Here is a 14168-nt window from a genome sequence, read left to right as displayed (position 1 = left end):
CATAACTATTAAAATATGTAACTAAACAATAAGTCCAATAGACCCGCAGCATAAACTTCTTCCTTTGGTTATTGGTAGCCCCCAAAGCGGCTAAAATAACGTCCAGTAGATTTAAATACATTAATTTCATTAATTTTCATCACTAACTTTACTTTATTCTTCGATGACTACAGGACTGTTCTGGATAACATTTATGAGGAGCATTGTCTATTGCTTGACAGAGGCCAACAGGAACATATTTTAATTGGTAAATTGACAACAGTTCATGATTTTAACACAAGTCAGTCCTGTTTTTGCCCGTTCTTCTATATTGCATTGGGACAGTCCCCAACTGTTTCGTTTGAGTTACTACTTTATTGTTTTTAATCAAGGATCAGTTTCTGATGCCTAACTCTATTCTTTCAATTTTTAGACATGACATTCATCGTTGATGATGATGTTATCAATTGAGAAGGGCTGTAACTTTGCCTAGCCATGCCAACTGTTATTCTTTGACATTCTGTGACTACTTGCTATTAGAGATGGGCAAAACTGTTCTTTTCAGAGATTGGATCAGAACTGTTCACTCCCTGAAATGAATTAGCTCTTTTTCATGACTCACCACTCATTTACAATAGAAAATAAATGGAAGGCACATTGCCCTTTAAACTTGGTTTATTCCAGTACTATACCTGTATTTTGATCTTATTTGATCCTATTTTGAAGTAACACAGATAATGAGTAAGAATTTTGTATTGTTTATTGAAATTTCCACAATATGACAAAGTTTTTGATTATTGATTTATTTTGCACTATCGTGGTTTTTTGGGTGATCGGAAAATGTTGTAACTTGAGATTTACATTAACAATATATTTGGCTATAATGTATTAAAATTTCATTAACCTCATACAAATACATCGCAAGCCATATATTTTTAAAGTGAACGTTTCCTTTCGAAGACGCCTAAAATCGCAAAATCCGTACCAGAATAAGAAAAAAATATATAAATTTGACTGTAAAACGAAAGTGCTGCATATAGCCTTACGCAGAATAAAACAAGGAAAATATTGGTGTATCACATTTTGCGATACGTTTATCGGTTCGCTCGTAATTAAAGCGTAAATTCGAGTGTCCATAATAAAAATCCTATAGTAAGAGGAGTCATCAGGAACCTAATCTAATCAGTTTAAACAAATAAAAATAAAATAAAAACAATTGATGTATACATAACATAATAATGTAATATACATAGCGGTATTACTACGAAGAACAATATCCAGTGGGGACGAACTCCGATGCAGAGGCGCTGAGTCGAGCAGGTCGAGCCGCGAGCTGTATTACTGCGTGAGCTGAGACCGCAGAGACCAGAGTGACACCTGAGTCGCTTTGCTCGACGCTCTAGCTAGAGTCGAGACGGTGGGGTGAGCGTTGAGCGGGCGAGTTCCGAGGGTGGGGGGGAGCGGTGAACTCACCCGCTCCGAGACAAATCGTCCGTTCCCTTGCGAGCAGGTTTTTGCAAGTAGTTCCTATGTTATCCGCTAGGTGGCTCTCTGTCCTGTTGCTCGCATCAACTGCCCAGAGGGCAGGATGTGCGACTGAAACGATCGCCGACAGAGTGCGATGCGAAGTTAAGCTGCGCCAGACACTGCACAGTGCACACGGCAGACGACGCGCAGAGACGGCACGGCATATGTGAAACACAAAATCCAATGGGGCACTGCACAATGCAGGCAGCCAAGGTAGAAGCAGGGCAGAGGCCGGCGCTGGCTGTGTTGTGTGGCGTGCACTGTGCTCTGACCAGCAGAGGCGCTGCTGATATGCTCCGTCTCTCTCTCTCTCTCTCTCTCTCTCTCTCTCTCTCTCTCTCTCTCTCTCTCTCTCTCCCCCTCTCTCTGCCGTGGGAAACGTTTGGAGCTACCGTTCTTTTTTTCTGAATCACTGATTGTTCACTCCTTTGAAAGATTGAACTCTATGAATTAGTTCAAGAGCGGATCCCCCATCTCTACTTGCTATACTATAAGACACGTTATTTGTAAGTAACCTTCTTTTGGTATGAAATTACGAATCTTGTTTATTTAAGACACATAGCCCCGTTCTTTGTGTGATGTGTGTGGTCCACACCTATTTTCCTAACTAGATGCACAATATTTTCTTCCATGTTTAATTTTGTTCATTCAGCACTTTAAGGTATCTCAAATAACTTCAATTCCCCACTACTGTTAAAGCATTAATTTAAAAAAAAATCAGTACAGATATGCACCAGAACTTAAAAGTTGCGAAACTGGTTGTGTGGGTCTCTAATTGACTGAAATAAATACAGCTACAGCGGACTACTGGACTTTTCATTAAGTTTTATATTTTAATAGTTTTAACACCTATGTTTAAACATGGTTTTTGGACGTGTTTATGAATGTATTATGCTTCTTGGGAATGCTTGACTTGTCATTAGTTTGCATGTTGGTGTTTGTACATAGTATAAAAACTTTTTAAAAAAGATAATTTATGTAATTTTACTTTCTTAAACACAATAATGGCATTTCTTCGTTTTCTCTGTTGTGTTATCTAACATTCAAGCACTGTGTGTAAGCAGACAGTTGAAGAAAATCTTCTGTAACTTTCAATAAATATTTTCATGTGTCATTATTCAGTTAGGTTTTTAGAACTCGAACAACAGGGGAACTTAGCCAGCCTTGGGTGTGTAGTACTACAAACTCCACGTCTGCTTCAGCAGCCACCTAATAGATATGATGGTAGAGCATGGTATGTCTTTTCTTAACTGTCTAGATTGAAGGATGCAATAAATCTTTCGTGAAAATAAATGAATATGTAGGAAACAGGCATAACCACAAACTCAGGCACATTCTAGTTGAGTGATTGTTGAGATGAGACAGTCATTAGGAGCCGACATTTGGGACACCTGCAACACCCTGGTTATATTAGGCTTGTGTACATATTGATGTTTATTTACATAATTGTTTGGGATGAAGGTAGAACCATGAAACTCTTCTGCTTTAACTCAAAACAAGATGAGTTTACTTGTGAAGAGAGTCAACAACCAACTACTACAGGAGAATTGTCTAATAATGAATCCTTCTGTCGAATTTACTAAAAAGTGTCTGCAAACAATAATAATGAAACATAAATTGCTTGTTAGAACAAGTTTTTCACAGTAAAACGACAAGAAGGTATATTTGAAAATTGACATCTTTTTACAGCCAAGTCCCAAACTAACCATATCAGGCACACCCTAGATAATGCATGAACAGGCCTAGCATTTATCTATATCGCACGCTGCCTCACTAAGACTCATATGTTACAATTTCAAACAAATAAAAGTAATCTGCTGATACTAGAAATAAATTGTACAATCTAAGTGAGACTGTAATATTTCTTGGCTTCCTGCTGCATAAAAAACCAACCAATTCAAGTTCAGTTTGTTGTGTTTAGAAGTTAGAAGGATCTTAAGAGGGCTGTTCAAAAAGAAAGGTGACTTTTCAAATTGTGTGGGCAACGTAAATTCAATTATTGATCTTTTTTATGTTGGTATACATGTCCCGAGCATATGTTCACAGTTACAAGTGTACAACATACTTAATTTGTTTTTGACAGTTAGAAAGGTTAGACATGTTTTAATGTTATTGGCTATTTTTGATTATCATAAAAAAATTGAGCAAAGAATTTGCATCAAATTTTGTGTGAAAACTGGAATCAAGTGCTCTAAAACACTTGAAATGTTGATAATGGTGTACAGTGAGTCTGCTCTAAGAAAAGTAAGTTTACAAGTGGTACAAGCTCTTCCAAGATGGGCGAGAAGATGCCAGTGACAGATCTCACTCTGGACCCCCAGCACAACAACAGATGATAACGTCGAAGCTGTGAAGAAAATTGTTTTGTAAAATTGTCAAATTACCATAAGAGAAGTTGCTGAGGATGTTGGCATATCAGTCGGCTTGTGTCATGCAATTTTTTTGTTTGTTTTGTGCATGAGACTTGTCAGCGAAGTTTGTTCCAAAACTTCTCAATTGGTCAGAAGAATCATGACATGAGCATTGCTCAGGAGCTCTTGAATGACATCAATGATGATGCTGATTTGCTCAAAAGGGCCATAACTGGTGTCAAAACATGGGTTTGTGATTATGACGTAGAAACCAAAACCCAGTTTTCCCAATGGAAGCATCCCGGAGAGCCAAGACCGAAAAAAACTCGCCAAGTTTGATCAAATTTGAAAGTTTTGCTCACTCCCCCCCCCCCCCTCCCCCCCCAATTACAGTGATGTACTGTGCCATGAATTTTTGCCTCAAGGTCGTGCAGTCAATAACGAATATTACCTTGACGTTATGTGCCATTTGCGAGAAGCAATGCAGAAAAGTCCCGAATTGTGGAAGAACAATTCATGACTTTTGGGTCGTGACAGTGCACCTGCTCATTCATTGTTGCTTGTGAGAGATTTTTTTGGCCACAAACAACATGATAATCATGCCTCAGCCACCATGTTAACTGGATTTGGCCCCCTGTGGTTTTTTACTGTTCCCAAAACTGAAGAGACCTGTGAAAGGACACAAATTTTCAACAATTGAGGAAATAAAAACTGCATCACTGGAAGTACTCAAGGCTGTACCAAAAAAATGCTTACGAGAAGTGCTTCGAGTATTCAAAGAAGCATTGACCCAAGTGCATTGTACCCTATGGGGATTACTTTGAAGGGGACAACATGAATATTGATGAATAAATAAATATTTTTTCATAAAAATATAAAGTCACCATACTTTTTGAACGCACCTCATACATTGTTTTAACTTGTAGATGGTGGTGCTGACTTATTTTTCATGCTTTCATCTTGAGCCCAATGCAGTCAGAACAAAGAAAGGAATAAAAGTTACCACTCAGTCTATAGATGAAGCAATGAAGTCAAGCACGTTGTACTCAGCAACAGATTCTAACACTAGTTAATGAACCTGTTTCCAGTCCCATGCCACAAGAGTCATATTCCTGTTGAAGACCTGCCCTATGCACCTACCCAGCACATCCCATTCCAGTTCCATCAGTGGCATTTCGTACACTAGCAGAGACTGGACCACCTGTGAAAGCAGACATGTCATATACCAGCTCTGCTATAATTTTTGCACAGCCTTTTATGTGGACATGGCCACCAACCAACTGGTCTCCTAATGAATGGCTGTAATTAAACTGCAGTCAGGAGCAAATTTGACTGCACAGTGCAGAACCTGCTGCTGAGAACAATGTCCTTGACTTCAGTGGCTACTTCACAACCCAAGTGATCAGGATCCTCTCCTACCCTCTGCCACCCCCATTCCAATATCAACTTTTCTAAGTTACATAGATGGGATCTGTTGCTGCAAAACATACTTTGACCCTACAATACTAGTTACGTAGATGGGATCTGTTGCTGCAAAACATACTTTGATCCTACTATACTCAAGGCTGCACTCTCTGCTAACCCTCATCGCACACTTATCTTCCCCTCTATTCCTCTGCCTCTCTCTTCATCATGTAGCTACACTTTCCTCTCCTCAGTCACCCTCTTTCTCTGTTCTATCATCCTAATCCCACCCATCACCCTCTTCCTCTGTTCTGTCATCCTACTCCCACCCGTCACCCTCCATGCCTCTTTTTTTCAATCCAGTCATTCGCTCAGTCATGAACCACATAAAATTCCACCTGCATTTGCCAGGTTGAACCACTGTGCCATGATCTGTCCCCCTACCTTGGGACATTTCCATCCTAGCCATAGCTGCCCTTCTCTCCATCACATTCTTCCCTTTCCCACCATGTTTCTCATCTGAAGCTCACACCTTGGGGCAATGTATGTGTGTTTTATATCTGTTGGCTCCTAGGAAAGGCATTGGTTGGAAACTCCACTATGTTTTCAATTTTGTGTATGTGCGTGTCAACTGCTCAACATCTAAACTGTATGGTGAGAGATTACCTTTACTCCATGCACTATTTATATTCCATCCATGACTTTTCAGTATCATATCAACCTTCTTGGTGCTCTGTGTGCACCAACTACATGCCTGCTCTGTGCAGTGTATCGCATCTCTTGCCAGTAGTTGCTGTGCTGGCAATTTCTGTTGCACAGCACTGTGTGCATGAGGTAAAATTATCATGCTGTTTTGTCTGTCTGTTTGTTTGTGTATTGACATTAAAAAAACATAACAGTGAAGGATAATGTTACTTTTTCTCAGTTCTTTTGGGCTAGTACAGTTCAAAATAAGAAATAATACATACTTTCACATACCTTGTTTAAAACAGTGCCATGATGGCTTCAGCTTGTTTTTCTTGCTATGGACAATGCACCTTATCACACGGCAACTCTCTGAAAAAATTCAAAATTGCTGAAAAAACGTCCTCATTGTTGCACGGGGGTATCCTCTCCCAGTCAGGAGTCTTCTGATTTTGTTCCTTCTTGATGAGCTTTTCTAGAATCCCGCAAATAAGAATTACATGGAGCTTGCACACTAGTAGGTTTTTTTCCCATATGGAGTTTGTAAATAACATGTGAAATTAGTACATAGGAATTTCATGTCACACTTGTTTACTGCTTCTGTTGGTTGATTGTGATCAAACACAAATTTCAGTTTCAGTTCAATATATGGCACTAATGTCTGCAGTGTCATGCACTGAAGCAAAAATAACAGCAAAAACATAAATTAATGAAAAAAATATTTAAGCATTGTAATATTTCGATGTTGTGTTAGATTTCTTGATAGATCTGATAAAGGCAGGTTTAGAATGTACACAAACTTAGTAATCAGAAATAAAAAATTGTGTTCCGTAGAAACAATCATCTGATTTGCTGTTGGTAGATTCCATTTTTTGCATTTTATATGAGATTATAAGGCATTTAAAAAAAATATTGAAAGTTTATTAATTAATTTAAGTGTAGTAATTTGTAAAAATTGGCAACATTTATTATAGTATAATAGTGTCTGTTTTTATCACATATCATTTTATCTGGTCAAGACAGACTATGATTTTGCAGTAAATTCCAGTTTAATCGTGACATATTTAAAACATGTGACAAAATGTCAGTTTCACCATGACAAGTGTGTTGAAGAAGAAACAGTAAATTGTGAAAAGTCATTAACAACTTATAAACATAGCAAAGGGAAATGACAAATACTATTGCTGTAGGCATATTTTTAATAGGATATGGTACCACTGGGAAATGTTTTCCATTCCTGCTGTTTAATATGATTTCTTCTCAGAGAACTGCTTTCTTAATCTTTTGTCTTCAATTTTTGTCTTAATATTTTTGTCTTTACCTTTATATATCCATTGTAACTTTGTATTATCTAAATACTTGGCACACCATTTTAGTTATGTATTCCTTTTAAATAAATATCTAGGGAAAAATTTGTAGCTTATTTCATTTTTTGTTTCCAGATGAGAGTTCTGTATGGAAAGAAAAAGTTTGTTGCCTCCCAAAAAGCTCTAAATGGGATAGTCATGTACCAGATGGGCTCTGAAAAATCTGGTAATTGCTCATTATTTTGCTTGCATATTTTGTAGCACAATAGCAGAGTTTAAAAGATGTTTCTTGTCACTGAGCACCTAAGAACTGCGCATTGGATCTTCCTTTACACTTTAAATTATTCTTTCTCCATTGTCTCAAATCAAACTAAACTTCACTTTCTTGATATGCACTTCTGTCTTCATTGTACCAGTTTCCTTAGTACTTGCCCATCCCAATTTCATATATTTCCCGCTTTTTTTCTAAGTTGAAACACTATTCGCTGCAGTCTTTTTATTTTCTCCCCACCTTTTTCCTGCTAAGCTTTTTATATCCTCATTGTGCAATGCTTCACGTAACTTTTCTTTGAAGTTAGAAGAGTTCCAAGCGAATTCAAACAAGCTGTACAAAAAATATTCATGTAGAAGTACAATAAATAGATTCTGTAAATCTGAATATTCCAAAATGAACTTAATTCATTTTATTTTATTTAATCATGTCAGAAAACATACATTGTGTAACCAAAACAGTACATACATTATTTCATTCTGGTACTGTAAGCATTACCAACTTTCTACAAACAGGTTTACATAATAACAAATATTTGAAATGCTGTGTAATCAGTTTTTAGCCACATCATAGGGTTCATGATTAGCTGCCATCAGTTCTTTTGGGGAGCCTGTAGTTGAGTGCAGTTTGCAGATGAGGAGATAATCCATGGTTTGTTGTTCCCTGCATTCATGAATGTAAATTATAAGTGTGCTTAATATGTATAAACTAACATCAGTTCTAAGTTCAGAGATCCTAAAATATACACAAATGTAGTTTTGAGAGATTATGAAGTCCCTGAACAATAATGGGAACTTTTTACTGGCTGAGTCATTTATATTTACTCATACTTGTCTATGTTTTTTGGCCTATTAAGTTGTCTATTTTATTACTAGTATCTAATACTTTCTGATTGTTTAGTTTGACGCGGTAGTTGAAAAATCATCATACTTTGGCTGTAGCTCTTTTTCCATTTTTGAACTGTTTGAATAACTGAAATCAGTTGTAACATGATACATATTTATTTTTTTCATTGCAGGAAAGAAGTGAATGAAAACATGGAAATATAAGGCTACTGTTAGATATGTAATTAGAAATACAAATAATAAATACAGTTTTTAAAATTTTTATCATATTTTTTATACAGATTACATTTCAATACTGCAGACAATTAAATGCAGTCAGTTCGAACCTTTTATGGCAATAAATAATGAAGATAAACTTGCCCTAGTTACAACAAACAGAAAAGGTATTACTTGGATCGATCTAACTGTGGGAAAATCAGTTGGTACAACAGGTTTAACTCCATGCACTGGAGAAGAAAGTACAGTGAAAGCAGAATTTGTGTCACGAAACATAATTGCAGTTTGTTCAGAAAATGAAGGTTCAGCAAGTCTGTATGACACGCGAACTGGTTCCACAGATGGTCACCTAACATGTGGTGAGTGAAACTTTCCATGATGTTTTTCCTTCTTATTATTAATTATTGTAATCAAATAAGAATCTCATATAACATAAATCTGGAACACAATGAACACTGATGATGGAGCAGCTGTGATAGCAATTTACAGGAATACAGCTGAATGTCATCTTTGACAACCGCCAATATTTTGACAGGTGAACACCCTCTAATTTTCAAGGCATTAATGGGTTTGTTACCTTGAATTGATGATGTGTTCACCTTTCGAAATACCAGTGATTTTTGAATGCATCACCAGTATGAATTCCCATAAGTTTCTTGAATATTTTATATGCTTAGAGAAACACAAGTTTCAGATTATGATGATACTGTTTAGCTATATGCATACTGTTATGAGCTGTGGTGCACGCGTGGAATAGCAGTTAGCATTACTGGCTGATGTGCTGCAGGTCACTGGTTCAAATCCCGTCAACAGCAAATATTGTTATTTAGTATTTATCATTTCTGGAAGATTCTCAAATGTTAGTTACATTTGAAATACTAACACTCTGTCCATGAGTTCATTTCTACTTTGGGTGACAGTTAGTGCTTGTAATACATGTTTTCAGTGCTGCTACTACGCTACTTTCGGATGAGTACGCAAAAACATCTGTATCACTGTGGCTCCAGTAGGGGGATGTAAAATCCATCACCAACAAAAACTGGAATACAAGTAGTACATTGTTCTAATGATCCATATACACTTGTGACAGTGAATTCCATAACAGCAGTAAGTCAGCTGTGCATTAGACGTCCTTTAGTGATCTTCGGGTATGCTGGTTGGGACCCAACGAGATGGCTCAAATAATTTGACAGTCACCAAATACAACAGGTGGAATGACCTAATGTATTTTTCAGATGTGTGCTTTTACTTGGACAGGGTAGCCCAGCAGTGAGAACAATGGAAAGCAGCTCAGTGGCTGATACAAATTCCATGCTGAAGAGCCCCCTTATGGTAGAACAATTTAAGCATCTTTGGGAAAAGACACATAGTTGATCTGTGGGACAAAGTCTACCGCCATACCATGGAAGAGGTCACTCCCCATCATGGTGGGGGTGCTGATAACCTCGCCTTTGAGTGAGACCAGCTGCTTGCCTGCTACCAAATTGTTGGAAAAGTAAGCAAGGTGAATATTTATGTAGGTGAGGCAACCACAGATGAAAATCCTCCATGGACAGTTACTGTAATATCAGGAAATCTCATAGATGGCTAACCTGCCCAGGTGCTAGTCATCTCAGGCACTTCTGTTTTGGGTAACATTTAATGCTTATTGTCACAAGGTAACAAAGACTATGTTCGTGATATCAAAGCAGTTGTGCTGAAGTTTGCTTGTGGAAAATACGTTCATCTGTTGCAAGAATATCTATCAAGGACAGAACACAGCCTTTTGACCTTGTCATTTTAAAAGAATGTAGTCATGATGTTATTTTTGGATGGGGCTCATAAAAGGTATCACAGGTAGTCATAGACTGTGGTAGATTAGAGCTTCAGATTAACAGAACTGTTCCAACAAGCTCACATAGCAAGGACTGCTCTGAGCAGCTGTTTGCCACTGAACACATTGTTCTCCTTCTGTCATCAACTAAATGATTTCAAGTCATCAATCTAGATGCTCATTTAAACTGTGAAGCTTTTGTCAATTGCAGAAGGCTACTCAGGCTCACAAAATAAATCTGTATGCCAGCAATGATCATAAATATTACAGAAGATGGAGAATTTTGGGTCATTAATTGTCACAAGCAGCCACAACTCATCCCAGAAGGTATGTGCATAGGAACAGCTGAACCAGTCAGGATGGACAACTCTAATTGCCATCAAGAAAGAATTATGCTCTGCCACCAGTATGGACAACACAGTGAAGGAACCTACTATCGAACTGGAGTGGAGAAAAGACAAACCAAGCAAACCATGGTAAAACACCATATCAACATGGGAGACCATGTACCAGTCAGCTTTTGTATAATGTGTTGCTGTCTTACTGAGACGTAATTCGAGAGGAAGTGTAGAAGGTCCTCCAGGATGATATCATAGAACCTTCAGTGATTCTTGTGAAGAAGAAGAAGATGCCATTTCTTCCTTGACTACGAATGACTTAACAAAATCACAGAAAAAGAAATGTGTACTCTATACTGCATATTGATGACACACTACACTGTTTGAAAGCAGCTAAGCATTTCTCAGCTATGGGGATGCAGACAGGCTACAGATAAATTGTGACATGACAAGGCTGACCAAGAAGACTGCCTTCATAATTCCTGACAGCCTCTATGAGTTCAAAGTTATTCCATGTGGCCTGTGTAATGTTCCAGCCACCTTCAAGCATATGATGAACACTGCTTTGACACCTTAAGTGGATGACCTGTCTTTGCTATCTGGATGACCTGCCTAGCAATCCTGTTGAAGCATGTTCAGATGGAAGGCCTCCACCTGGATCCAAAAAAGTGCTTCTTTGCTGTTCAACAAATGAAAATCTGGAGGCACCTAGTTAATGGCAGTGGGGTCTGTCCCAATCCAGTGAAAATAAAGATATCCCACCAATTTTCTGACTCATCACATTTGTGATGCGAGAAGTTTCTTTGGAATGTGTTATACTACTAGCGATTCATAAAGGACTTCTCTATCAAAGCGCATCCCTTACAATAACTATTGTAGGGATGCAGCAAATTTTCTTGGAACAAGGTGCAAGGAAGAGCTTTGCTTACCCTTAAGAGGTGCTAAAATTTTTTCGAGTCCTAGCATTGTATGAAGAGGATGTTGAGACAGAATTTCACACTGACATTGGTGGGTACGGGTTAGGCACAGTTCTACTACAAACTCATGAAATGAGTGCGTCACAATTGTTGGACCATCAACAGATTCTGGCCATATTTATTTCGCAGATCATTTGGCATTGAGATGGGCCACCATTCTATACATAGGCTGACTAGCTTGAAGGATCTGTCAGGTCAGCTGGCAAGATGGGCACTGAGACTTCCGGAGCAGAATGTTACAATGGTATACAAAAACAGACGTATACACAAGGATACTGACTGCCATTCAAAGAATCCGTTGGCAGAACACAGTGGATGAAGTCTCAGTCATCACTGCATTAAATGAATTTTCTGATGTAACATTGCTGAAAACTGTAGAGGCCAAGGAGGAACTGAGCAGAAGAGAACATTGTATAATAGGAATTATGATCCACTGGAGCAGAAATGTTTGCTTGTTATCCCAGCTCATCTATGACTAGCTATCTTGGGATATTTCAGTGACATACCAACATCCAGTCACATAGGATTTGTGAAGACTGTAGACAGAATCAGATGCAGGTATCACTGGCCAGATCTCTGTCAACCCATTAGGCATTAAGTGAGCTGCTATAAGGCATGCCAGCAATGAAGCATTGCCACAGTTGCTTCCAGCACCTCTAGTAGCAACTCCACCTCCAACAATACTATTCCACAAAATTGGAATCAACCTCTTGGGGGAGATTACTGAAGTTGAAAAATGGGAATCAATGGATTATAGTCTGTACGGACTATCTTAACTGCTACACTGTCTCCAAAACGAAGACAACTGCTGAATTTCCAGAAAGTGCAAGGTTCCTTGTAGAAGACATTTTGAAGCACAGAGCATCCCTTGTGATGATCTAATTGTGGGGAAACTTTTCCAGTCGAGGCCAGTACCAGAGGTAATTTCACATGGCAGCGTTACCACCGGATGGCAGCTGGCACCACACACAAATGACTTGTGTGACAGAATGCTTTAGGCAAATATGCTCTCAATGTGTGCTGATGCTGGACAGAGAGATTGGGGTACAATATTGCCTGTCATGACATTTGCATACAACACAGCGAAGCAAGACAGTAACGGCTCACGTTATTCTTTCTGCTCCATGGTCACGAGACCTTAGCGACAATGGTACATTTTTTCCTTTTCAAGTAGACAGTACTCAGGACGACCATGTGAAACAGCTTACCACTAGGACCGAAGAAACAGGACAGCTGGCTCGCATATGGACCCTGAATGTCAAGGAGAAGCACCGAGAGCACTGTTAACGCCAAGTACCAGGCAGTGAGGTACAGCCCTGGAAACTTGGTATGTATTTTTACACCACTGTGAAAAGTGAACTATCAGAAAAGTTTCTAAAGTGCCACTTTGGGCTGTACCGTAGCCCTCCTCACTTGTTAGACACCACATGCGAAGTTTAGGATTATGACCTATCATCAAGAAGACATAAGCACAGATGTTGTCCTTGTCCTTCATATGAAGCTGTACTACAGTCTTGATGTGCATATTGATAATGGGGGCTTTCTGTTGAAGGAAACTGAAGATTGCTGATCGCTGCAAAATTTGGGTAGGTGAGGCTTCCTTCAATGTTCATAATAATGATGAGGATGTAACAACATGACTATAACATGAGGTGTCTCCAGTGCTACCATACATAGGACAGGATCCTCCAATGTTGCCATACCTGGGACCCCTGACAAGATGTAGATCTAAAGTGCTGTAGTCAGCTCGTATGAGAACCTGTGAAACAATGTGTCTTTTTCTTCAAAAGAGAGAGAGGGAGAGGGAGAGAGTGAGTGTATATTTGTTACTCCTTGAAGGTGAAACAGGTGGTCGGATTTGGATGAAATTTGTAACAGAGGTGGCTTATACCGTGAATTAAAACATAAGCGACATTACATATACCTATCTATCAAAGGGGTGGAGATGGGGGTGAAAAAGAAGTGTAGCTCATGACGCGTGAGCACCCTTACTTCTTTCATCCAATATTTGAGAATGAGAGCACTTCGTTATCACAGTGTATTCACAACACATTTTGCAGACAGTGTTCCATATACCACTGAATATTACAGCAGGAAGTGAGATACAGCCCGGAGACTTGATACATGTTATTGTATGACACAGAGTTCATGAGATGTGACATCATAAACATTGAGATGCATAAAAAACTGATGCATCATGTGTGTCATTTAAATTTATTACTTCCTTGCTATTTGCAACACATTTTGCACATGATGTCTATACAGGATGTTACAAAAAGCTACGGCCAAACTTTCAGGAAACATTCCTCACACACAAATAAAGAAAAGATGTTATGTGGACATGTGTATGGAAACTCTTAATTTCCACGTTAGAGCTCATTTTAGTTTCGTCAGTATGTTCTTCCACCTACGCTCAATGGAGCACGTTGTCATGATTTCATACGGGATACCTCTAC

The 14168-nt window shown here is 38.6% G+C and overlaps 1 protein-coding gene across 2 annotated transcripts in view; it reads left to right on the top strand.

The window, feature by feature from the left end:
- The window catches only part of LOC126190976 (WD repeat-containing protein 73-like), a 117723-nt gene that overhangs the window by 70860 nt on the left and 32695 nt on the right, over positions 1 to 14168 (top strand). For both annotated transcript variants that reach the window (XM_049931648.1, XM_049931656.1), the window contains exons 3-4: positions 7388 to 7478; positions 8650 to 8943. In XM_049931648.1, coding sequence (XP_049787605.1) covers positions 7388 to 7478; positions 8650 to 8943 — 385 coding nt within the window. The remainder of the gene's footprint in view (positions 1 to 7387; positions 7479 to 8649; positions 8944 to 14168) is intronic.

Source organism: Schistocerca cancellata, chromosome 1 (genome assembly GCF_023864275.1).
Source record: "Schistocerca cancellata isolate TAMUIC-IGC-003103 chromosome 1, iqSchCanc2.1, whole genome shotgun sequence".
NCBI classification, from domain to species: Eukaryota; Metazoa; Arthropoda; class Insecta; order Orthoptera; family Acrididae; genus Schistocerca; species Schistocerca cancellata.
The sequence above is the reverse complement of the archived record's forward strand: the minus strand, read 5'-3'. Positions and strand labels throughout refer to the sequence as shown.